The 26,827-nt window shown below is 38.6% G+C and overlaps 1 protein-coding gene across 1 annotated transcript in view; it reads right to left on the reverse strand.

The window, feature by feature from the left end:
- LOC139726890 (uncharacterized) overlaps positions 1 to 26,827 on the reverse strand; it is a 34,322-nt gene continuing 7,495 nt past the window's right edge. The window contains exons 3-23 of the mRNA XM_071637884.1: positions 24,930 to 25,142; positions 24,188 to 24,397; positions 23,287 to 23,380; positions 22,493 to 22,757; positions 21,567 to 21,768; positions 20,601 to 20,692; positions 19,355 to 19,501; positions 17,739 to 17,859; positions 15,139 to 15,278; positions 11,284 to 11,405; positions 10,537 to 10,686; positions 8,970 to 9,208; positions 8,098 to 8,412; positions 7,290 to 7,428; positions 6,380 to 6,393; positions 5,182 to 5,290; positions 4,273 to 4,364; positions 3,143 to 3,382; positions 2,470 to 2,538; positions 1,595 to 1,786; positions 1 to 114 (exon numbers count right to left, since the gene is read on the reverse strand). Coding sequence (XP_071493985.1) covers positions 1 to 114; positions 1,595 to 1,786; positions 2,470 to 2,538; positions 3,143 to 3,382; positions 4,273 to 4,364; positions 5,182 to 5,290; positions 6,380 to 6,393; positions 7,290 to 7,428; positions 8,098 to 8,412; positions 8,970 to 9,208; positions 10,537 to 10,686; positions 11,284 to 11,405; positions 15,139 to 15,278; positions 17,739 to 17,859; positions 19,355 to 19,501; positions 20,601 to 20,692; positions 21,567 to 21,768; positions 22,493 to 22,757; positions 23,287 to 23,380; positions 24,188 to 24,397; positions 24,930 to 25,142 — 3,279 coding nt within the window. The remainder of the gene's footprint in view (positions 115 to 1,594; positions 1,787 to 2,469; positions 2,539 to 3,142; positions 3,383 to 4,272; positions 4,365 to 5,181; positions 5,291 to 6,379; positions 6,394 to 7,289; positions 7,429 to 8,097; positions 8,413 to 8,969; positions 9,209 to 10,536; positions 10,687 to 11,283; positions 11,406 to 15,138; positions 15,279 to 17,738; positions 17,860 to 19,354; positions 19,502 to 20,600; positions 20,693 to 21,566; positions 21,769 to 22,492; positions 22,758 to 23,286; positions 23,381 to 24,187; positions 24,398 to 24,929; positions 25,143 to 26,827) is intronic.

A 26,827-nucleotide genomic window follows, 5' to 3' on the forward strand; every position in this document is an offset into this window, starting at 1 on the left:
TCACCCATTCACGCACCCAACAATGGTCTCCACTTTGTTATCGATCTTTTTCAGACGATATTTCATGTTGGTGAGAAGCTGATCGGCTGTGACTGTTTCTTGCATGAAGTCACCCTTGAATGAAAAGACGTGGTCCTGATAATGTTAGGGTAAATTGTCGATATAGGCCTACCTGAATATCAGAAAGAAATTATTTCGAATATTCTCCTAGAAACTGGAAACGTAAAGAATTAATGACATATCTAGACGTATATTGTACCGCTGTAAATGTAAAAAAGAAGACATAGGAAATAATGTTTCTGGACATGAGTGCTTGTTTGTATTTGGACTATTGGCCGCTAACATGCATTTCATTCGTATTTGAACAGTATTTGTGAGTAAGAGATTTGTCTTTGATCTTTAAAAATGTAATTTACAAAAGTAAACATTAGAGCAGGGAGCTATAGGTATGCATTTCACGTTAATATGTGGTTATACACATGGTCCTGTACACATTAAAACAATTGATCGTCATTATCTATCCATTTCAGTTGTATGTGTTAGGCAACTTATGATGTGTATTTAGATAAATAAACTAATAGGAGTGTGACCAATAAAGTCACACAAAAAACACATTTTTTTTCTAATTTTCGAAGATCCACCATGATTTCTTTTTCTTTTTGTCAAAAAAATAATGATTTCGGATGGACCATGTTGGAAATGAGACCAAATAAAATTCTTAGGCGACTCCCTTCTTTCAAATTACTTTAAAAGAATAACTTTGTCCTTCGCATATTTTATTGAGTTTCAAAGAGGTAGCAATGTATATAGGATTATCATATTGGAGGTCGATCTCTCTTGTATCTTTTTTTCGACCTCCTTCATTTATTGCTAAAGATCTTTTAAATTTACCATTCATTGTTACGTCAGCAATATTGATTTTAAAAGAACAGTGAAGAATTTAAGATTGTCAACTGATTTCACTCACATTTCTTGCTAAATATGTGTTAAAAATCAATTCTCATTGTTATGTCACGCGCTTTTGCTTGAAAAGAGTAGATTGCCAATTGATCTCACTATATTGTCATCCCATTCGTTAACCTCGTTAACTTTTGTTCTTCTCTAAAACGAAATGACTTTTAATTTTGATTTGAATTTGGACTGAAATTGAGGTGTAGATGGCATATTTTCGACACGCATGTCTCGACAAAATTACCAATTTGTTGTAATATATCGCGGTTAATGTGTGTGTGTGGGGGGGGGGGGGTGCACGTCACGAGACCGACACTCACGAGTCACACAGCCCACGAGGCATAGAGCCCATGAGTTATACAGCCCACGAGTTATACAGCTCACGAGTCACACAGCCCAAGAGTTCGACACTAAGCAAACAAGGCCCTCGAGACCGACTTATTAAGCCCCGTGTTGTATCTGTCGAACTTTAGGCTGTTTTTACCTAGTGTCGAACTCATGGGCTGTATGACTCGTGAGCTGTATGACTCATGGACCTGTTTTCAATGTGGAATTTGTGGGTTGTATGAGTCCTGGGTCTCGTGGGATGACCGTGTGTGTGTGTGTGTGTGTGTGTGTGTGCGTGTGTTGCTGCTTGACTCACTCTTGTGTCATTCTTGCAACAGATCCTGGAGGCATTCATCAAGTCGCGCATGATCCAATTGAAGACGCTACGCCATTTTCGCAGCCTCGCCATCAGGCGTCCCTTGTTGATGTAGACACGTTGACGCTGGATGACTGCCCGCCTCCACATGCAGATCGGGAGAGTCTGCTGTACTTCCAGTACCATCTCCACCTGTTGGTGAAACAATGACAGATTACGAAAAGTCGGTCTATCGATTATTAACCCTGTTTACTCGAAAGTTTCGTTGTTTTGCAGTGCTCTCTATGAAAAAAAAAAGTAAAGTTAGATCCAGAAATTGCAATTGTTTCTGTGATGTGTGTTTAAATTTGTTGCAATCGTTCAATACGCTTTGAAACGTTGTATGAAGCGCTATATCAATGTAGTTGTCATCATTGATATAAGCGATGGTTTTAGTATTGTTCCAACGACTGACAATTATTTTTGCACCATTATTTGTATTTCGTTCGTATAATATGTTCCTTTAGGTGACCGTGATAGTTGTCAGGAGGTTTCATTATTTGATGATTTTTTTTTTATTACCAAAGTTTGTGTTCAGGCCAAATGAAATGATTATCTAAGTATCTATCGCCATAAAAGTTTTGATGGGTATTTGTATGAAAATGAATGTATTTTTTCCTGAACTTGTAGAAAAAAAACGGCTACTGTGGGTTTAATTGCTGTGGGTTTTTTTTAAGTGTTCATGTATTTTTTTTTAATCGCATTGATTTGGTACTGGGATATTTTAGGGCATTTATTCTCCATGCGTTTGAAGGGTTTGGATGACTTTTTTCAAACTTTTATTAAGTGTTTCACTGATTTCGGTGCACTTTTCCTTTCGTTGAGAAATAAGTTACCTGCATTTTAAGACGATGTAACTCTGCCTTCTCTTGGATGGCGTGAATATCATCAACTGCAAGACCGACCTGAAAGACGATTCAAATATATATATATATATATATATATTATATATATATATGTATATATATTACATATTGTGTCAAATTCTGGTACACGACTAGAAAAAGTTCTGTTGACGTTTTTGTTTACAGCAATATTTTCATTCCTGAGTTGATTAAAAAAAAATGATATTCATGAAACAGCAAGATGAAGGTTCAATTTGTTAACTACAAACCAGATAGATACGTTCTTCCATTCAATATCTATATTTCTCCTTCACAAAAACAAATTTGTATCATCAGCAGAGATAATCAATAACATATTAAGAAAAACAATAGTCACAAATTTCCGTTTTGAAGATATACCACAAACCGATCTAAAATGATACCTCGTATCCCATACTGTTACATTTCTCGAATAAGTATATTTGATGACTGACACAATCAAAAGATTCGGATAAATCTAAAAGCCAATTTCCTTTCAAAGGCCTCAGCAATATTGTCTGTAAACATTAAAGGTTGAATTACATTATGCCAGCGGTTTCCTCCTAGTGACATCTATGCCTTTACCACGGAGCAAGTTTAATAAATTTGTGTGTTTTAATGGATTTCCAAGAAGGCAAGTCAGCACTTTGAAACTTAACAGTAGATTCATCATGAGAATGGACATGACAACGAGAAAGACGGTTAACATGATGTAGGTAGTTCTCCGGTAGAAAACGAAAGTCAAGAAGTAGTCTTCCCTTCCATCCGCAAGAGTGTTTTCCGTATTCAGGTAGTTCTGACTGTGGAAGATGTCCGAGAAATCCAGCTCGCCGACCATCATAACAATGGTCTTGGCCAAAGAATATTCAACACGATGGAACGGTTCCTGCAGCGGTACAAAAGACAGATATTGTCTTGATAAAAGAAGTCCCCATCGGATGACAAGGGTACGTCATGTCATGAATGTACAGAAAGGAATCGATATCTCTTTCAGGGAAGACTGCACACATTCTTAAAAGGAGAGTTACGACAAATTTAATGTAAATGTCTCTAACCACCATTCTCAAAAGGTTATGTTACCATCTTCAGGAAAGTTATTGTTATAGTGACACGTTATTTCTAGTAAGATATTCTTTCCTTTGCATGCACAATCTTGACAACAGGTGACGTTACGTTGCTGCGACCAAGAATGCTATTCCGGTCTAGCTTGAGAACGTCCTGTTTACAATGGTTTACACGAGTCAATAATGTGCAGACTATCATTGACTGTGTCAATTTTCCCGGCAGGCGCTTATCGTCGTTCTGCTGCTTTGCCTTCGTGGTTAGGTGCATGAAACTCCATCTTGAATGATTTTCTTCCTGAGGTGTGTTTACCCATAACCACTGTTTCAGACAGCAAATTATTTGCGACTCCAATGTTCGAATTTTTGCATTCACTGACAATCTTTAGAATACTATGTATATGTCGCCGTTTTTATTTGGTGATGAGGCAGGCTTTGGTGAAAATCAGTTATTGAAATATTTTATCTTGAATAAACATTTTGTGTGACATACACCAGTACACAGTAAATTTTGGATCATGCACTTTTACCGTTACGGTCCTTTGTCACTGTTAATGAGAACTTACAAAGAACAGTCGCTGGTATCGAAGTTTAGCATGTTTTCCAAGTCCCGTTTTCCAAATTTTGATAAACTCTAACTGGGGTGGTGGTTTTAGTGAGTGGTGTCCCGTTTTGCTCCTAGTGTTGATCATGTTAATTGTTGTGGTTACTGTACCTGGTTCATTAGGAGAGCGTAGAAGGCGAGGGTGAAAGCCGCGAGGAAGAGAAGAAGTATCGGGAGGAACTTCAAGAAGGAACGAACAATGTCTGAAAAGTAAAAAAGTCAAAATATTGATATATCGTCACTGTCAGGTTTCAATTATTGTTGTTTACTCTGTTCAAATCACATTTTCTTGTTTACATTATTTCTGTCATTACAGGGTGTGTACAGTTCTGGTTGAGGTGAGGATTTAGCTTTTAACTTTTTGTGAGATATTCAGAAACCACTCTATGAGATGTCAAAGAGCATGCAATTCTAAGGGGTAGCAAAAGTTTATTTGATGAAAATCGGTTTTGAAATGGCTGAGATAGCCAAAAACAAGGTGAAACAAAGAGATCCCAATAAAAGGCGTGGCCTGTCGCCTATAATCCAATTATCACTTTTTAGGATATCTCAGCCATTTGAAAACCAATTTTTATCAAATAAACGTTGAATCCTTCTTAAAATTACATGCTCTTTCATATTTCGAAAGAGGTTTCTCATTATCTCACTTAGGAATGTTAAAAACATGAATTCCCACCTCAACCAGTACTGTACAGTCCCTTTAAAGAGCTATATAATTCAATAATCATAACCTATCAAATTATTGAAACATGCTTGCGAGATGGTTCGAATGTAATTCAAAGCTTAACGCACATACTCAATTCATCATTGGACCAACGTGAATTCTTTAATTCTTCAATCATTTTGAAACATTTAGACTTCTTATACACGTCATCAAATTCTGTAAATTCGTTTTATTAAAGCTCTTGTAATTGTTTGGGGGGGTGGTACCCGTTAAAGCTCTATGATAATCAAAACAAAATTACGGAAAGAAATAATCAAGAACTCGTATCCAGTTTCATATAATGGCTCCTTTCTCACCTAGGAACATAATCACGTAGATCCCAAGTATCGGAACCCGCCGTATGAAGAGAATGAGGTTGATCCAAGCAAGGAACACGGCAAGCGTCCCACACTGCCACTGCCAGGCCTACACCAATCGTACACAGATATAGCAAAAAGAGGGGAGGGAGGTCTGAACCAGAACAAGTTAAGTTGAGTCTTCTTCTAAACGAGACAGGCTAGTTTGCACCAACAATCACATATAAAGGTCAAGTTTGCCAATTAATTGCTGAAAGAGACCGGATAAGTGATAACGTTTTCACCATTAAAGATAATCACCTATCCATGGTATTCTGGCGTCATTCAGGACGCCGAACGACATTTACCATGATAACAATATTTGAAGAATCAGTTTCCAAAAGGCGCTATATCCATCATTTTCAATGGATTTAGCGCCTTTTGAAAGCAAGCTTTCCATTTGCGTCTCTTTATCAACAATTCTCGTTAACCTAAGCGTTATTTTATATGCTGATTTTATTTCAATCTCTTTATCTAAAGAACTGGTTTTGCTACAACACGCATTTCCCATAGACACTTGCCCGAGTATACTCGGGACTCGTCCTCAACAGGTTAAAATCGAGAAAATTCCTCGGTAACTTTTGATTTTATTTCAGCTCGACTGTCACGGTGAGTACAGTTTACTTACTCCTCTGGGACTATTCATAACTTGCATCATGAGTGTCAAGTTTGATTAAACCCTTTCTGTGTCGGGGACTTTATGCAATGTCATGTCGTCTACTGTACCAATCGGCATCCAAAGCAGTCAAAGGGTTAAAAAAAAAAACATTACAAATACCGATTACTACGTTCGAGAATTATTTCTTGTTGAGATACAACTGTACGTTTCTTTTCGTGCATCAGGGCCATGACATTCTCACCATCCAGATTTACCGTCTGTAGTTGTTTTTTTTTTTTCATCTTAAGCCCGCCGCACGCTTTATGACTCTCGAATATATTCGACTGACAAACTTAGGATCTGAATTAAACAAGCGTGTTTATTCTTCGGCTGCTGTGATTCATTTTAGATCCATAATCTCTCAGTCGTATAGTCGTGGGTCGTATACATGCGTGCAGAGTACCCCTTTCCCGCTGCCCGTCTCGATGAACCACCGAGAGGTTCCCCGGTGAAGTCACCGGGGAACCTCTCGGTGAAAGTTTCAGTGCCGTCGTTTCACACTGCTCTCGGTGAAACTTTCCCCTAGACGGGTTTTCTGCTCGCAACGTGGGTGATCTTATGTACTTGAGTTTGTTGTGCATCTGCGATTTGGTTTTTTCGATCCCATGTTCAGCAAGTTTTCGGAGGAGGGACTCGTACGCGGCAGCGTCAGCCGACGTCCCGCTCAGTTCTTCGTTCACTGCTGCCTCGCTATACGTACTCTCTCTTCGTCTTTGGTCCACACTCCAGCCATTTGCAAAATTCCCTCAAATTTCAACAGCACAAAACGTCAACGGATTTCTCCTGCACACTGTAAGCCCAGCACTTGACGAGAAAAGCACAAAATACGAAAAAATCAAGCAAGAGGCGGACTGTATCAGACTTTACTGGAAGAGTTAAGAGCTAGACACCAGAGGAAGACGAAGAGGGAGGACGCATCAAATCGATCAAGTACACTGTAAACCTATATCAGCTTTGTGTATGTATACACGGCGTGCTAATTAAACAATACAATGCACAGCACGATGCAAAACAATGCCGTCGCACTGTGAACGCCACATTGCACACGAAACGACATACAGTATGTAGTGTCGAGTGTATGTTTACAAACACGAATTACTAGTACCCTGTACGTGTGGATTTGGGAGGTCGAGTGCGCGCTAGCTAGCTGAAAACGTGTGCATGACCAGAAACAAAACATGACCTTTGACATAATCTGCATATTTTCCCCGGTGTTTCACCGAGACAACCTTTCACGCTGGGCGCTCTCGGTGAACCACCGGGTGATTTCCCGTTGAACTATCGGAGTTTACCCAGGACGCTTCTCGGGTAAAAATTGCCCAAAATTTCATCGGTGTTTCACCTAGGCTTCCCCTAGGTTTCAACCGAGTGACCTTTCACACTGCGGGGTTCCCCGGGTGCCCCCAGGTGCCCCCGGGGAAGATTTTCTTCAGCGGGAAAGGGGTATTATTCAGCGGCAGAACGAGTAATAAGGCTAAAAGGTAGAGGGTCCACTCCATGGCATTGCCAAGATTGAGGTACGAGAGGCGTTGAAAGCGCAGCTGAATGAGCTTTTCAAGGAGAAAGGGTAACAGATAGGAGAGAAATGTTTTGGTATTTACTCAAGTTTGATCAAAAGCAGCAAAAGCGACACGAAACTGAATTCTCTCTCTCTCTCTCTCTCACACACACACACACACACACACACACACATAAAAGATAATTTATACGAAGCAAGCAAATTCATTTTGATTTAAAGAAAAAGCAAAATCAAGGGGAAAAATGAGGAATTATTACGACGTCCCTCATGTACGCCTCTGGAGGAGTCTACAGTAATTATTTTTTGCCATCATAAATTGGCTCTCTTTTAAGAACCTGAGCTGAGACCCATTACATTAATACATTAGTATATAATATTAATATAGCAATGTTTATATTTTTACAATCATATGGAACGTTCATGTACTCTGATATAGTCTGTTTCGACGAAATGTCAGAATATGACTGTTGCCAATTGTTTTTGTTTTCTTTTTTTGTTGATGTGGGTTCATTTCATTACACTCTTTAAAATCTACCATTAGATTCAGGTACATATAATGAAAACAATGCAAAATCTTACATGTCCAAAGTCCCAAAGACACCTTCACCAATAAAAAATGCACCTCTCTCTCTCTCTCTCAAAAAAAAAAGTCTTGTAGGTAGAAAATTCTTTTCAGAAACTCGTTCTGTCAAAAACTTACTTCGCGGATGACGTTGAGAATCACAAGTGTGATTATGATAGGGACGCCGGTTTTGCCGAAAAAGGGGAGTGTTTCCCCGGGGAACGCCGCCACCCAACGCTCCGTGCCGTCCTGGAGCCACGTGTCTCCCGAGGTGACGTTGGGGAAGTAGTAAGTGGGCGGAACGACGATGATGTAACCCGTGAGCATGAAGACGAAGATGAGGTAGAAGAGCAGGGAGCCCAAGAAGAAGCGCCATCCCACTCTCCTAAGCTTGTGACTGAGGAGGTTGGACACCAAGGGGTGGGCAAGGAGCCTGGTGCGCTGAGCAGAGACCTTGATGGAAACAGGGGTGGAAACTTTTCATTTCTAATACACAACCTTTACCAGGTGGATATACCTGTGAAAAGTCTTTGATTAGACGAAGTTGTTTTTGGACGGCAACTTTATAAATTGGTCTTGAATTAGCGCTTTCAATCTTTACTTGTTATCATCTCGGCACGGAACATGGAACTCGTTGGTTAAGGCTAATCCCACTTCACCTTATTTGGAGGCTGAAAAGCTTCTTTTTTTTAATCAAGGGGGCATTAATCTGAACGGTTCAAAAAATACGTGCAGCATTCTCGGGAAACCATAATCTTCTATTTTAAGGATCTTTGAGCTCTTTCCCGCAAATTCCAGAACTAAAGTAAAACGGCGGAGAATTGAAAGACGGAATTAAGGCATTGAATCTTTCGAATAGTCTATGGATTCTATTTCATTCGCAAATTTTTAAGACGCTTCACTGTCAATGATTTTTTTTTTTTTACTGGAGTGAGACGTATACATACTATAATTAAGTGGTCTTCTGTTTGCACTCTGCGATAAAGAGATGATATAGTGCAGTAGCTCACCATGATATTAAGGGGATGGTTGGCAGCTATTTCCGCGGACTTCTTCGTGTACGGCGTCACACCTTTCCTCAGGTGGCCTCCAGCATCGTACGGGTTGGTCATCGCTGGTGACAGGTTCGCATCAGCTAGGATATTTCTCAGCGAGGCCCACACCGACCTTTTGATGTCGAAATCCGTCTTGGACGCCATTTGGTCCTTTCGGTCCCCATTGTTGTTAATGCTATTGGCTTTTCCTCCTTCTTTATATTTACAACGAAGAAGACACAATATTTTGATAATCGTTTTCCTCAGAGGTAATTGTAATTGATTAGCGGATTGAAGTAGCAAATTCAGTAAATTAAGCCGTTTTTGTAGAAAAAAAAAGTTGTCGGATTTTTATTTTTTTTGGGGGGGGTTGTTTTGGTGTCGTTGTTGTTGTTGTTTGTTTGTTTGTTTTTTGCTAATTGTTGCAACTAATTCTGTATAAAGGAACATGTCAGGTGGTGTTAATCACTTAATAATCAAATGGCATAGTGGCTGAGGCTCCTAACCCTGAATTGGAGGACCCGACTTCGAATCCGACCAAGACTGGTGCTTACGTTCTTGGACAAGATGTTTTTACCCACAATGTCCCTCTCGACTCAACTGTTTGGATACCTGGCAACGCTAGCCGGTAATAATATAATGGCTGCCCCCTCTTGTAGAACAGTGCCAACACTGAAGAAGCTACCTCAGATAAAGAAGACCATAATAATTATCACATAATATTATCATTATTACTATAACATTACTTGGATTGCAAAATATCCCTTTTGATAGGAATTGATCAGTCTTATTCCAAAAAATAATCGACTCCAGATCGCCAGCAAGTGGTACATTTGCATGTCACTATACATTAACTCAATAGTCGCCATTCTATCTACATGTGGATTCGAGAAGGGCCTACTATGATTGATATCATATTTGAGGAAAAACATGATTAAGATCACGTGAAAGACTAGAGTGTTTTGTTTTGTTTTTTGATATGCCATAATGGGGAAGCTACTCAGTCCGAAACGCCAGGTCATGCAGTGAAAACTTAACGAGATCGGAGGATGTCTCTAGTATTCGGACGTATCTCCATTATGGAAAAATATAAAGAAAGAAATAACATTACAATCAAGGAAAAGAACTGCGGGAGAATTGCTAAGTTTCTATTAGAGTATTGTTTCATGTTGGGAAACTTGGGATGTATCTTCTATCTGAAGTTTGACGTATTACTATGTTCGGTCTTTCTATGGATGCAACGTACCAATATGCTTCATTTAATTTGATATCACTTTAATCAGGTTTATTCACAATACTGCCATGGCAGCCAAGAGAAAGGGAGCAAATGTTTCTTCTTCTTCTTCTTCTTCTTCTTGTTAAGTCTGCCTCCTTCAATAGGGTGAAGATTCTTGAAAACTGCTTGCGGGCTTGTTACTGGTATTTGTCAAAGATTAAAATACAGCGGTGAAAACCTTCACTCCTACCGAACATAACGTGACAACGTATATCGTAACACCGGAAACTGGCAGAAAAACAAACAAACTAACACAAAATAGAACACTATCCTTACCGTCAGAATCCTTCGATTTCTCCCACTTGGAGAACGAATCCTCCAGGAGCTCGTAGTAGAACTCCACCCAGTAATTGGCATCGTTCGGCTCCGCCTCGGGATTGTGCTGAACGCAGAGATCCAAAATTCGCTCGGCTACGTCTGTAACATTTCAGGATAATATCATGTTTACATACAGTTGAGATAGTCATCATATTAATGTTTCATACTGATTCATCTACCAGTAAAGAATCAATCTACGACGGATGAGGTAGCGCACACAGACAGGAACTATAAAACACGGGAATATTCGTGCAAGGTCGAGATCGTGCAGCAACGTTTATCGTCAAGAAAATCTCTTTGGGACGGTGTTCCACATATTATATATTCTTCAAACTAATGTCTTTATTCTAGGCGTACTTGAATTTTAATTGTATTTAAGAAGATTTTAACACTAAATACAATTTGCATTATTGTCATTGTATGAACGTCATTGTATCATTATGAGATATGTGATTCAGTCATTTCGGCATTTCATTATGTTCAGCGATCAAAATTTTGAAAGACAAAGTTATAACGGAAGGAAGGGGAAGCGAAGCGTAATGTTATTGCAAACTGAACTAGAGAATAATCGAAATGTTAGTTTAGAAATGTTCCCCGGCCTCAACCTGTGATGGTTTCCCAGAGACGGACTAGGGCCGGGGCGGTGGGGGGGGGGGGGGGGATTTCATGAGGATTGGAGCAGAAAATAAAGCTCACCTGGCATGGTTTTGATGAGCTTTCTCATAGGTGTTGTTCTCTCGCCCGTCTCCTGGTCTGAGCTGCAGACCGACATCACTTCCCGCCATTTTTCATGGCTCACTAGCAGGTTGACGATGTCCCTGACCGCGGAAATAATAATAATGTCAAAACAATTGATTTCGAAAAACAACAATGTCAGTAATATCACTAGTTATGGTGATAATTTATAGAGTTTTTGAAATAGATTGAGGGACCCAGCCTAATCTCTCCAGTGTTAAAATTTCTCTGGATGTCTTTTATCATTACCATGATTACTATACTACAGCTTTGAGGGGTGTTATTTCAATCGATTAACCAGTGCACTCTACATGGTGTTTGTTATCATTGATCTGATAATTTGATGTGAAAATTCATGATTTTTTTAAGTTGACATGCAATAATCTGACAATGAAGAATAAACAAAAAAAAGGGCAAAAGCGCTTTAATTTGGGAGATATATCGTATCTTTTCACAATATCATGACTGTTACGTAAGGACGATATCGGTCAAAACTGGAAATGAAAGGAGGTCGAGGTGAGGATATCTTCACCACTCAAATGGCCGAATGCATAAAACAAGCAATTGCTTGTCAGCAACTGCTTCGAGCAAAAGCACAAGCTCGTCTAGCAAAAGTTCTAGCTCAAGCAATTGCTTAAATCCATATGCATAACCTTTTGCTGGTGCTTATACCTACAAGCAATTGCTTGCGTTTTCAACAAAAGGGACGTCACGCCTGTGCGAACACAAGAACAAAGGCGAGTGTGGCAGCAGGTATTTGAAAGGGCATGTGTGTGCGGAAACGATTCCTGACATAGCAGAAGAGCTATGAAATGACACTCATAAATGCACACACAGACGCACACACACGACAACAGACACACACGCATTACTGGCTAATTCCCATCACTGCTTGCAGTTGCCCGGATCTGCCAGATCACACGTGGAGATAGGTCTCCTTGCTCTTCACCGAAGTCAGACATCCTACAATTGTACATGTTTTTCATCACATTTTGCATGCTAACCACTGGACATTCCCGTTGCTGAAATGAAACATTTCTTACTCTATTTATGAGTAATTTCTTGTAGATTTATACCACTCCTTCACAAGTGTGGTCTTTCTTTCATGAATATGTAAATCATACTTAAAAGGGAACATTCCAGATAAGCAGAAGCTCAAGCGTATTTTACAGAGCTTGAAAAATCGTAAGCAATTGCTAGCAAGAACTAGCAAAAGGTATGTTTTATACATACGTTTTTAAGCAAATGTTTGGTCTCTAAGCAATAGTGATATTGCTTGCGGGCAGCAAGCAATTGCTTGTGCTTGCCAGCAAAAGCTTCTGCTCACAAGCAATTGCTTGTTTTTATGCATACGGATTCGAGTAAAAGGCTAGCACAAGCAATTGCTAGCGTTTATGCATCCTGCCCAAAGTTCGTGCCCTCCATTGACCTGCAAACAACTCGTATAGACTGACTATATTTTCGTCTTTAAGAGGGTATCTCACCGGGCTTGAAACTAGTTTGCGACTAGTTCGCGACTCTAGATTTTGCTAGTTGCAGAGACGTCTCCTGAAAATTACAGAGTCTCAGATTAGTCGCCAGTTAGTCGCAAGAAATTTTGAACATGCTCAATTTTTCGCGTAGTCTGCGCGACGTCTCCGAGACGTCTCCATCAGTCGCGGAGACGTCGCGGAGACTATCATATCCGCAATTGGTGAGACGTCTCCGCGACGTCTCAGAGACGTCTCAGAGACATCGCCGAGACCTGCTGGAGACCAGAAAAACTGGTCAGAGGTCGCGGAGACGTCTCCGCGACGTCTCCGCGACTCTATTTGACGATGTTTGACCTACTTAAAAACCACGTGACCTATCTGCGTGCTGACATCCTGCCTAGATCAAGTCAGGTGATCCTGCAACGGCTCCCTCGTATTTGAAATTTTTGGCACCTGCCATAACTCGTCTCACAGACGTCTCCTTGGTGAGACCGCAAGACATTTGTACGTTGGAGACGTCTCCGCGACTGCTGCGACTGATAAGTTGGAGACGTCGCGGAGACGTCTCCGTTGGTGAGATACTAGCTTTTATATTAGGTCACAAAGAACACATTTCATCCATGCATAATAATTTTGCAGTCATTCAGAGGGGTGCGATTATAGCAGTTCATTCATTTTTTTCAAATCATGGATACTTTTAACATGCTTCCGTGTTATATCGTGCTTTACAGTGAGATCCAGCTTACGAACAACTCGAAATATATATACACCGTAACATATTTATGTAATATAATAAAAAGAAAAAATGTGCATGTCATATACTCTTTAAAGGACAAGTTCACCTTCATAAACATAAGGATTGAGAGAATGTAGCAATATTAGTAGAACACATCATTGAAAGTTTGAGGAAAATCAGACAATCCGTTCAAAAGTTATGAATTTTTGAAGTTTTTGTGCAGTACCCGCTGGATGAGAAGACTACTGCAGTGTATGAATAACTTAGATGTCACATGCGTACAACAATATAAGGAAAATATAAAGAGAATTTCACAAAATTCCATCTTTTGAAAAAAGTACACATTCCCCTGACTCGTTACCGACAAATGTTATGGGTAATATTATTCCCCCTGCCTTTAGAAAGAGGCAAGTCAAGTGCTCTTTTATTATGAGAAAAAAGTGAAAATATGTTGAATTTTCTTTTACATTTTCTTTATACTGTTGTACGCATATGACTCACAAGCTGTAGTAGTCTCCTCATCCAGCGGTTCTAACACAAAAACTTCAAAAATTCATAACTTTTGCATCGATTGTCCAATTTTCCTCAAACTTTCACTGATGTGTTCTACTAATATTGTTGCATTTTCTCAATCCTTATGTTTATGAAGGTGAACTTGTCCTTTAAGCGAGTGTCTGTAAATGCGAGCGATGTCGCGAGATTCACTTCAAAGGTAGCAACATGTGGCATGAACATGTGTAATGGAATGACTTTTGAGCTTAGTTGTTGTAAGTAAAGGGCTTTAAAAAATTCGTCTGATCCGATGATGGTTGTGGTTTGGTATTTTTCTTCATTCGTGTTTACGCATATGAAGGCAGCTGGATCTTAATCGCGTCATTTTTTATTTTCTCTCTTTCTTTCTTTTTTTTTTATACCAAAGCCGTACGATATGACACATAATATAAGGACATGTCATCTTGAGTGAGTGCCCTGATCTCCACCCTCCTGACAACATGGACCTGACACACCCTACTCCACAGACTGTAACTTGGCTACAACAATTGAGGGACATTACTTAGCTGCTGCTGCCTCATAAGCAAGAAGAAGGACATGTCTTTATTAACAAGGCTTTAAAAGTGCTGCCATGGTTTTCGTTCTCCCCCTAATACGACTCATCATCATCAATCTGACATACGGCGTTAACTGAGACCTTTCACATATTCAGTTATTAGCAACTTGGTTAGTAAGGAACTTTAGATTTTCGCGACGGGGACGTTCAGAGGGGAAAAAACCTGGTCTGAGCATGCGCAGAATCGCGTATCAGACGCGATCTATTTATATAGCTCGCGCGCTTGAGTTTTCACTACGCGTTCTGGGCTATTTTTACGTCCGCTCACTTCACGACGTAGAGAGCTACTTGATGCACCGATATATGGGGGCATCATACGTTGCGTCTCGACGTAATCTAAAGCCACTTTTCAGCACAACGCAGGGAAGAGGAGAACGTCCAGCTGAAGCGTCGTCTCAAACGTCCGCGCAGCAAATCTAAAGCTCCCTATTAGAACCATAAGCAGACTTTCTCGTTTAATAATTACTTATGATAATGATTGTGATGAAGCTATCACGTACTCATGCCCGTTGTCGATGGCGTGGTCGAGGCAGTTCAGTCCATTTTTGTCCCGAGGAAGAATGTCGGCCTGCTCATTGTAGACGAGGAGCTTTACCATGTCGGTGTGACCGTTTTTACGTGCGAGATGCAGAGGTGTCATCTATAGAGAAACATATTCTTTATTATCAATAATATATCATCTTTGTGTGTGTGTATGTGTATGTGTGTGTGTGTGTGTGTGTGTGTGTGACAAATACAATCTTTTATATCATTTATCGTAATTTTGCGTATTCTTTCATCAACATATTTTTATTAATTTGTTACCCATCATCACGGTAAATAAACACCAATTCTTCTTCTGTGTTTAATCTTGCTAAATTACAAAGTATAAAAGAACAAAATATATTTTTCTCACTTGAGAGACGCACCAAATATCCCACTCCGTGAACTCATGTAAACGACTGACATTTTGTCACCTGAAAAGGGTCTGTAATGAAGAATAATAATTAGGCAATGTTGTGGAGTGGTATGTGGCAGTTATGTCCATTTTTCCTACGAGACTGGCAGAATAGAAGTTATCCGTCTCCCTCTTGATTTCTTTTAGCAATACTCTCGTATTACCTGACAACCTTGTGCTATATTTCTTTTTCTCCATCATTAAAGGACAAGTTCACCTTCATAAACATATGGATTGAGAGAATGTAGCAATATTAGTAGAACACATCATTGAAAGTTTGAGGAAAATCAGACAATCCGTTCAAAAGTTATGAATTTTTGAAGTTTTTGTGCAGTACCCGCTGGATGAGAAGACTACTGCAGTGTATGAATAACTTAGATGTCACATGCGTACAACAATATAAGGAAAATATAAAGAGAATTTCACAAAATTCCATCTTTTGAAAAAAGTACACATTCCCCTGACTCGTTACCGATAAATGTTATGGGTAATATTATTCCCCCTGCCTTTAGAAAGAGGCAAGTCAATTGCTCTTTTATTATGCGAAAAAAGTGAAAATATGTTGAATTTTCTTTTGTATTTTCTTTATACTGTTGTACGCATATGACTCACAAGCTGTAGCAGTCTCCTTATCCAGCGGTTCCAACACAAAAATTTAAAAAATTCATAACTTTTGAACGGATTGTCTGATTTTCCTCAAACTTTCACTGATGTGTTCTACTAATATTGTTGCATTTTCTCAATCCTTATGTTTATGAAGGTGAACTTGTCCTTTAATGAACTCGAGTGACGTCCTTATACAGGCGTTCAAAAATTTGAATGAAAACCAGCAGCAAACCGATTAGAAAACATAGAAGTATTCTGGATCAGCTGGTGACGTCCATTCTAACACACAAATGTGCGGTATTATTAAAGTGACTGTATACTGTTAATGGGTGAGGTGAGGATTAAGGTTAATAAACTTGTTTGATGAGATATTGAGAAACCTCTTATGAAATATGAAAGAGTTTGTAATTTCAAGAAGGACTCAATGTTTATTTGATTAAAATTGGCATTGAAATGGCTGAGACATCTAAAAAAGCGATCCTATTAAAACTTAAAGGCCACGACTTTTATCACAATCTTTTTCTTTGTTTTTAGATATCTCAGTCATTTCAAAACCGATTTTCATTAAAAAATGACTCCTCTTAGAATTGTATGCTCTTTAACATTTCATAGTGGTTCTAGATATCTCGCAAAACGTTACAAGCTGAGTCCTCACCTCAACCAGTACTGTACAGTCCCTTTAAAGATAAGATTAAGTGGTTAGTTATGAAATCAAGTGGTATGATTTAAAGTAAATGTTTGATGAAAAAAACAGGTAAAATATACACCAAAGTGAGGATATTATCACTGTAAAAATGTTGTTAGTCATACTCATAATCATTATCTATGCAATCTTGCTTCCAAAAGACGCTAAATCCATTGACAAATAATGATGTAGTGCCTATTGGAAGCAAGCTCTTCGCATAATGCTTGTCCCATCCCCTTGTTAGTTGTTGATGTATTGTATACTCACAATAGAATCTATAATAAGATTTATAAGCAATGACACTAAAAATACTTTAATTCAGACCTTGATTAAAGTATGAAAGGTAAACCCATCACCAGTGAAAGTGTGCAAGAGAACAACACCCTCCGGCTTACACAAGTGCGATAATGTAATAAGTAAGGCTTTAGAGTTTTACTAACCAGATGTATTATGTAGCATTCAATCCGGTCATATACTTGCACTTTATTTTAGACATGAACTTACTACACTAAGCCCCCATTTCCAAGCTTGTACTAACATGTATTATTATCTCACGAATTAAAAGGCAGTCAATATGACGAGTCCGTTTAAATTCTTCTTCACAATATAAAAATGAAGGCCTGGCGCATACAGCTGACTCTACTAAAATGTGTAATAATATCTTTCAAGCATTGCTCGAATTTAACTACAAGATATCTTACCCAACTCATCTATGTATTCTAGAATCTAAATCTCTCCCCTTTCCTAATCCTAACCCTATAGCCCAAACTCTAACCCTAACCCTTACCCTAATTCTTATACTAAATCTTACCCTAGCCCTAAACCATATAGCCAAAGAAAAGGAAAGAATTACTAAAGAAACACTCTCATACCTTTAACAGGTCAACAACGTTGATGACAGCTTCTGCCTTAATGAGCAGATTCACTGTTCGGATCCAACCGTTGGCGGCAGCATGGTGAATAGGCGTTCGCTTGTTCACAATTCCGCAATTCCTGCGAACAATGACAAAATCGAAAGCAAATGCACAGATCGATAGTAGTTATGGAAACGGCTTTTTTATTTTAAAGGGAGTTTTTTACTACACTGTGTACATAGAAATGTTGATACCAGAGGGAATATAATAAATAGATTAATCAATAATCAAACCTACAAAACAATAAAGGTTTTGTCATGAAATAAACACAGAAAAAGTCACAAAGGTTAAGGGGGTGATTTTCATCTTGTTTTGCTGTCACCTGGTGTTTTGTTTGATTTGATTTTTTTCTGCACTTTTCACAAAATGAATATAACATGATACACATACCAAAAAAATACACACACAGAAATTTAGAAATTCATTTATTTCAATAATTTTAATTATTATGAACAATGCAGGAGAAATGAAGAGCTCATGATAATACAACTCAAAGCATACGATCTTATTAACTGAGCGGAACAGTACGACCAAGAAAAGGCCTCTGTGACGATCTCTCTTCAAAATACACCCCTTTACACCAAAAGTTATTCAATAATCAAAGTCATGCTTCCATGAGACAGTAATCAAAATTCAAGGGATACGTTAGATATTAACCCTACAAGTACACCATTTCCTACATCCAAAGTTTTGCCATCTAATTTTCTTCGAAGAACTATAGAATTTTTTTTCGATACTGTTCAAATATCTGAAATTACCCAACTTTCTTTAAAGTCTTGAATGATTTAATAACGTAAAGTTTCACTGTGTATATCAGGCCGCCTTCACTCTTTTTTTCTTCTTTTTTAATAATAATCAGATCGTGAAATGTGAAATTCTCAATTCATCGAGTCCCTTATATTCCTTACCACATTCTCTTTGCCACGCAAATGACTTTGTAACGAATGTCATATCCGAGCAGTGAACAGCTATTTGCGTTATTACTTTTTTTCATGTTGCCATAATAGTTTCAACACTTATTCGTACAACTGTGGTTCACGGTATTTTTCATAATGTTGCGTTGTTCTGATTTTTTGTGATTATAGATATTTGAATGTCTACTTGGAAATGAAACGAATCAAGTATATTACGACAGGCTTAGCCAGGTTTATCCAACCAGAAATAGGGAGGATGTCCTACTCAAAGACCACTCAAAGACTTTCAAAAACTAATTTATTTCCTCTAAATCAACAGAAAGTTTTGTGATGCGGACTTCAAAAGATAGTATAATTTGTGCAAATGTTTACTTTTTTTCTTCGATTTTTTTTTGGCTTTATTTTGTATCTCTAGTTCAACAGAGTGATAAGTCTGGAGATGGTCCTTTTTAATCGCAGATATACGATCCCATATAGGCCTATAACATTCTCCAATTTTGTTCTACAGTATTGCTCTCCAGATCGGCCTACAACATTCTTCAGTTTTGTTCTACTGTTTTGTTCTACAGATAGGTCTACAATATCCTCCACTTTTGTGGCGTTTTGCAAATCAACACTGGTCAGCCTTTCACTTGGTCTTGCCACCAGTTGGTCACTCACGGGACGTTGACCATGGCCTTTGCCTTGATGAGCTCCTGGACGGTGGCGTCGTGCCCGGCTTCGGCGGCGTGATGGAGCGGCGTGTTGCCGGCAGGATCGCGGTGGTCGACCACCTCCCGCTTCCAGTGAATGAGAGCCAATACAGTTCTGCGGAGGGAATCGTGGGGAATGAAAACAAGTGACAATCATGACAATTTGAGGAAGATTGAGGAGTATGAGAAGGTGGAGGGGAGGGAGGAAGGGTCCCAGAGAGAAGTAGAGGGGGGGAGGTATGAAAGGAAGAAAATAGTGCCAGAGAGGAAGATAGAATGGAAAGGAAGAGAGAGAGAGGAGAGAAGGATAGGTCAGTATGAAGAGGAGTGGGGAGAAAGGATGAGTAAAACGAGATTTTTTTGAGAAATATACAATACCATTGGAGGACAAGGGAGTGAGAGAATTTCACAAAGAGGAATGAAGACGAATACATGTACACGAAATAAGGAGATTGCAATAAAACAACATTTTGTACTTCTCTGTTCAAACGTCAAGTCAGTCACGTAAGAAAATGGAAATTATGTTTCACAGGAAACTTGTTGGATAATTTGCAGGCCTGTCAAAAGCGATTGTTTTCTGATTTTAGCGATTGTTTTCTGATTTTTTAATTTATTTTTTAGTACCCAAGATTAACTTTTAAATAGTTATGGATGTGTTCGTTTTATTTCGTTTTGTTCGCTTGTACTTTGAGGGTTTCATCAAATTCTATGCAGACCTTTAGATATCTCAAAGTATGTGCTGCTAAAATCAGAAATCTTGTTGGACGCTTGCCTGTTACAAGAAGCGAATAACAATAGCATATTAACTGGATCCCATGTTCATGTGTCGATAAGTAGTTTTTTAGTGAAACTAGTCAATGGCTCGTTACTAAAGGTTTCTGGGAAGAAAGTTTCCTGTCAGAACGAAAGAACAATGCTTTTGTAGCTTTTCAGTTACAGTTAAGGTATGTAATCATCTTTTATGAAGAGTCAAAATTGATCGTTTAAACCGATTCCTATCGTCAGTCTATGGCAGTCTGTGTGGTAAGGAAATCTACAATAGATTTTATCTTTTGTTAAAACGGGGCCCAGTTTATTAAAGATACTCAGGATCAAAGATTATTTCATCCTGATGACCATGCTACTCAACATGTAAAATTTTTGAAACGCATTTTAATTTCATGCATAATTATTTAGCCAGCATGTTAATACATTCTTGTTTCAATAACACTCACTCTGTGTATCCCTTTTTCGAAGCGCCGTAGATCAAATCTGAAATGGCATCATCGTTCATTCCATGAACCTTGCGACCGCGGTGGAGGAGCAACTATGTCATTGATTTAAGAACATGAAATGTAACTTGCTCATGGTTATTGATAAATTCTTAAAACATAAACTTTTTGGCCCGGATTTACATCTCGATCTAATGATGTTTCTGACACGTTCAGAGAAATCCTGAAAAATTGATAGAGATATTGCCCTTTAACCTGAAAATGAATAACTTTTAAAAACGATGAAATCACTTATTGTATATGTTAACTAGATTATTATAATAATATTTTAAAAATTGAAAAAAAAAAGATGAAATTCATGTTCTCAGATGTAGAATTCGTATGTAGCACTTTAAGCTGATTCATCTTCGCACTCTTTGATAGTTGATAACTCTATGTATTCATAACTTCGTCAGCTAACTTAGTCAGGTATGCCATTTAGTTACCTTTTTCTTTTTGATAGAAGAGAAAGTCTGTCTCACGCATCTGTTTGGGCGCAAAAATAGCACAAGGAGAATGGTGGCCTAATCATTAGTGAAGAGACACACCATGTACTTGCCAAGAAGAAGAAAAAAAAGGGGGTACGAGGAGTGAAAAGAAGGAGGAAACGGGAAAAAGAGAAGGAGGAAAGATTGATAAGAAGGGAGAAATAGTGGACGGAAAGTAGACGGAGAAGAACTGAAAAAGAATGAGGAGGAGAAAGAAAAATAAGGACCAAAAAAAACCCGACAATCAAACGAATAACTGAGGAGAGGAATAAGAAAGCACAGGCTGACAGGGAAAGGGAAAATTGATGGCTAGACTAAAACATACAAATATCAAATAAAGAAATAAAAAATGCAAGGGGAAAAGTCAAGAGGGGAAAGAAGTTGAGAGAAAGTATAAGAATTGGAAAAAATAATTTGGAAACAAAAGAAAAACACGCATTACTTGCAAAGTATCGGCCTTGTTCTCTTCAGCCGCCCATCTGATCAGCCGAGCGGCCGTCTCCAGACTGTCTCTTGCGTTCCTGCTCATGTCCGCGTTGCGCAGGTACTCGAGCAGGGAGACCAGGGTATCGAAGCTCTTAGAGGTGGCTGCCGTCTGCAGAGGCGTCAGGCCCTGGTGGTCGGGAAGGTGGTGGTCTGCCCCCCTGGAAAGTAGCGCAGTAGACCAAGTTATGCGAAAGCGTTCAAATGCATCAATAATATGTATGAGGTTCTTGTCAAAGGCTTATTCACAAGTCTCTCCAAACTCTATTGAAATATGTATATGTTCGGAAACTAGTTTGGACCAAGAGTTGCTGCTGCATTCGGACAAATTTTAGCAAAGCTTTCTAGCTGTCTTAAAACACACACATTGGGTTTTCCAAGTACAGACCAAGGATATTCTATCTGAACCTATTTGAAACGATACACATTGCAGAGGCACAAATTTCACATCTATCAATAGTCTCCTCCTTGTGACTGAATATGTAGGGTAAAAAGGGATAGCACACGCCTTCTTTTTTATATTAAAATACAAAATGTATAACAGAATCCGAGTTAATGCTGCCTTTTAATCTTGATACTAGAATGTTACTACTGCATATCATTGCCTAACAATAATAGATTTTTAGATATTGTCCGCCATTTTCCAGCCTGGGTAACTTTTCATAAAGGCTGTTAGTATATTTAACAGGAGTCACACATTGTTTATATCTTTTTATGTAAAAAGAACAATTTCAAGCGACACATGAATACTAATTTTCACTCAAACCGGCAACAATCACGCCTGAAGGTATAGACCTACTTGCTGTTATCATCTATTAGTATATAGTAGCATTACCTTAGATAATGTTTATCATCCTCTTTACCTATGTATATTACACCACTTACTTTTCAATTAGATATTCGGCTACCCTTTGATGGTTGGTTGCGCATGCAAAGTGCAGCGGGGTGAAACCGTCCCAGTTTTGGACGTTGATTTTCGCTCCTTTTACACACAACATCTTTACCATTTCCAAATGGCCAGTAGTGCAGGCCTCATGTAGCGGCGTGTTCTCAATCTCCCCAGTGTAGTTGAGCATGTCCTTACCATCTTCGTCGGAATCATCCTTCAACTCGTCATCGCTCTCCATCTCATCACGTTTGCCAGGTTTCACTGTAACATACAAGGTCCTAAAGTTGTTGCTTTTTTTTTTTACAAGTTTTCCTGCTACGCATGCGATGAAAACGAAAAGGTGAAATCTACAGAACACATTTTATGTTTACAGAGCAATCGTGAAAATCCGCAATGAAAGGAACAGATAAACTATTTGACGAAAACATAGACAGCACTAACGAAGTTAATAGGCCTATTTGGCACTTTCATGAGATAAGGAGATAAATCACTTTCATTGTAGAAGTGTAGCAGTGAAATTATGGAGGATGATCGGAAACGATATTGAAAATGTCAGAAGTAGGGATGAAGACAGGGGCATTCTTTTTATTGCATCCTTTTGGTGTTTAATCATGTCAAGATGTTAAAATGGTTTAAAGCAAGTGAAGATGTTTTGGGTTTCGATTCAAGATGGAATTTGAATGCAGTGCATGCAAAGTGGCAACAGTAGGAAGATATCTAAAGAAATCAAGGTAAATGAAGAACAAGGAGAGAGTATGGGGGCAGGCTTCCTTGCCTGGTGAGACCTCACCGTGTTCTAGAGCGAGTTGGACCAGGTCCTTGTGGCCTTTTCTCACGGCCTCATGAATCGGCGGGTTATTGTTCCCGTTCGTTTTCGTCAGCAGCTGTGAGTAAAACCGAAAAATAGAAACAAGGATCTTATTAATTCTTACCAACCAGTTAAGAAGAAACACAAATTGAGTAATTACTAAAGTCTTCCTCTGACATTTCGCCTTACCATTTTTAACTTAGATCTTCTCACATATTTACAACGAAACTACAAGGGATGATGACGAACGCAAATTGTTGACAATTATTATGTTATTGTTGTACCATCCTGGATTCAAATAGAAAGAAGCACGTGAACGCAATTTTTCGTGCTGTATGTCATTTATGTTTTGACAATGTCACAATATGGACTAAACAGATGTAAATGTGACTATGTGCTTTCAGGGTCATTTACGTGTATCAAGACTTCGGAAAAATGCGCCTTTACTCAAAGGGCTACCCCGACAGAACAAGCCATACGATATTACCATTCATTACAACCTACCTGCAATATACACGCTATTCACTATGATTGTCCAGGACTTTGGGTAAGTAGAATTTTTTTCGGAGTTTCATTTCATTCTTCTTCTTTTTTTAGCTGATCACAAAAATTATCATCAGAATTTCGCCATGTATATCTTCAGAAATCGCAATACAATTGTATAAGTCTAGATTTTAGACGGCCAGTCAATTTCTAACAATATTCTCCGTACAGTCCGACCTTAATTTTATGGCTTATTCATTAATACCCTTCCATACTAGGCCTATACGTTACAAAAGTCAATATTCACAAGTCAAGATTTCTTCATGTTCTTTATTTCGTTAATTGATATTGCTTGTAATAACTGCCGATAAATAAAATAGTGAAAAATCAACAATCTCACCTCGTACAGGCTACCATTTTGCTTAGCCTTCTCGATGATTCGAAGAGCGATCTTTTTGTTGCCCTCCCTGAAGACGATGTGGAGAGGGGTGTCGAAGTTGTCGTCCCACACGTTCAGTTTGGCGCCTTTGTTGATAAGCATGATGGCGACGTCCGTCTTCCCATAGAAGCAGGCGGCAAGGAGGGCCGTTGTGCCGCTGTGGTCCTCAGACTATTACGGTATGCCAAGAGCCAAAACGTGATTTGCAGTAAAGTAGATTACAAGGTAAAGTGACACTTTTGATACCGTCAAAGAGGCAAAACCCAGCGTTAGTGCATGCATCAAAAAAGTTCTAAAATGTGAGATAGGGGTAATAATAGAAAAACAAACAAACAAACGGGCCGTTAACGATCGCCTCGACACTGAATTTGCTATATTTATTGCTTTGTTTTGGTCATTTGTCGTACCCTTGCTACTCGTTTTAATCTTTATACTCAATTTTAAATCCGGGACTTACACTCAATAAGCTTGCTTCTATATACGGTAGGTTCTATCATATTGTTTTTAGCATTTATTCTCATCACAGATTCCAACTTTTATAAATTGACCAAATATATGTTTGTAATATTCTATTATGCTTGCCTAGCTGGATATCATGTATTATTTAATTTTGTTATATTGACTTTTCACCGAGAAATATGAAAATGAATCGAAATTGCAATATGTTAATATAATAGAAAGGCGTACTGACTTTTGTATATACCTCAATGTCAGTTTCCTTGCTGCTCAGGAGATGGCTCGCCGCTTCAACATTCCCTTGCCAGGCAGCGACAAAAAGTGGAGTACGCCCTCTACAGTCCTCAACATTCACGTCAGCCGAGCTGGCCATGAGGATACACACAACGCTGTCTTTCTTGTCGACCTGTTTCTTCGCGGAAAGTTTCCTCCTTTTCGAAAAACTCCTCCCATCTTCGGACTAGGAGAGAAATAGACTTTGTTAGTTTAACAACTTTAGAAGCACATATTCTTGGGGTTATCTGACACCAGATCAAGATGATAATAATGGGAGTAATTCATCCTTACCTGGATAATCATTGCTGTCATTACAATTATCTCACTTTCTATCATAATGATCGTTTTTTAACTTGCTAGATTGCAATCTATTTCAGGGGCTACTGAGGGGGTATCTGAAGGCCGATTACATATAAAACCTTGAATTCGGGTGATTTTTATTTCCCTCTGACTCGTTATCTGCGTAACTATGACTATAATTTATTAATCTTTTTTAATAGCCTTCACGAAAAGTAATAATGTGGGTCCAGATACATGAATGATTTCCCACTGAAGACTATAATGTTACAAAAATACCTTTGCCAGATCTCTTTCCTTCCTAGTAGCTCTAGCGGCGAAGTGGAGCGGTCGTCGAGAAGCCTCACCGATATCGTTCACGTCTTCGTTTCATAATGATTTTACCGTCAAGGTCGTGTTCAGAAGATTGCAATACAAGGAATAATTACGATGTGATAATTATTGTTAAAACCAGTACTAGTGTTCGATTTAAATCCAAAATGCTAATGCGTTATCCTTTTTACATTTGCATTTCATAGTGGATGGTCTTGAATGGGAAACCACCCCCAATTAATAATGATAATAGTATTAATAATAATAATAATAATGATAATAATAATAACAATGATAATAATAATTGTTCAATGCTGGGAGGCATGTTGCCTAGTCTTGTCAAAGGCACCGAGCGGTTGTAATCACTGACAAAGAGTGTGGTCAGGTGGTTCACTATACGAGTAGAGGGCGTCCTGAGATTTGCGAATTCTAGGTTCACAAATCAGTTACAGTAGAATGTTCAACCCACCATCACCCCTAACTGAATTATTCAGAAACAGTTTCAGTCACAATGTCAGATTATATCAAATTGTATCAAACTTGTATTCACAAGTCATGAAAATATAAGCAAGAATTCTCATTACAAATATATAATTTAATAAAAATTAATAACAATGTATAATATATATACAACGTACACTGTTCCAGTAATATACCCACGGGCTATCATCACTGCCAACTTTTTTTTGTGAGTATGCATATTTTACATATTGTATATTTGTAGGATTTCTTTTTTTTTTTTGATGATTGCGAAATTTTGCTAAGAAGCTATCAGATGCTCTCCCTATTTATGAAAGTAAAAATGGCAAACGGGGCAAACGAGTGAATAAATGCAGCGGCACGGTGATATCATTTAATATGCGAAATCGAAAACTTAACTCTGATTTACCAGACAGTTAATGCATGTTATACATTTTTATAATGTACCGTGGGCTTTCAAGTCAATTTGACTCGTTGTTACCTTACATAGGGTTCGTGAAGCCACGTTTTCAAGTGACTATGTTAGGTAGCCCTAATAAGCCATTTGTTATATCCTCACAAGCTAGTCTTCTCTTATCTCCAAAGAAAGCAAAGCCAAAAGAAAGCTTGAGATACATGCGGTACGCTATTCCACAAGCGCTCGTCGTCAACACTGAAATAAAAAAAGAAAAAGATGGTGACGAAAAAGAAAAACTTCCAATTTGGGGAAATACTCATCCCTTTTCTTTTCTCAGTTTTCTATTGCTCTGTATAGCGTAACATTTACATGGGAACTTGGGA

This window comes from Diadema antillarum, unplaced genomic scaffold, assembly GCF_040938485.1.
Source record: "Diadema antillarum isolate AM-2024a unplaced genomic scaffold, OU_Dant_1.0 seq00000103_RagTag, whole genome shotgun sequence".
Lineage (NCBI taxonomy): Eukaryota > Metazoa > Echinodermata > Echinoidea > Diadematoida > Diadematidae > Diadema > Diadema antillarum.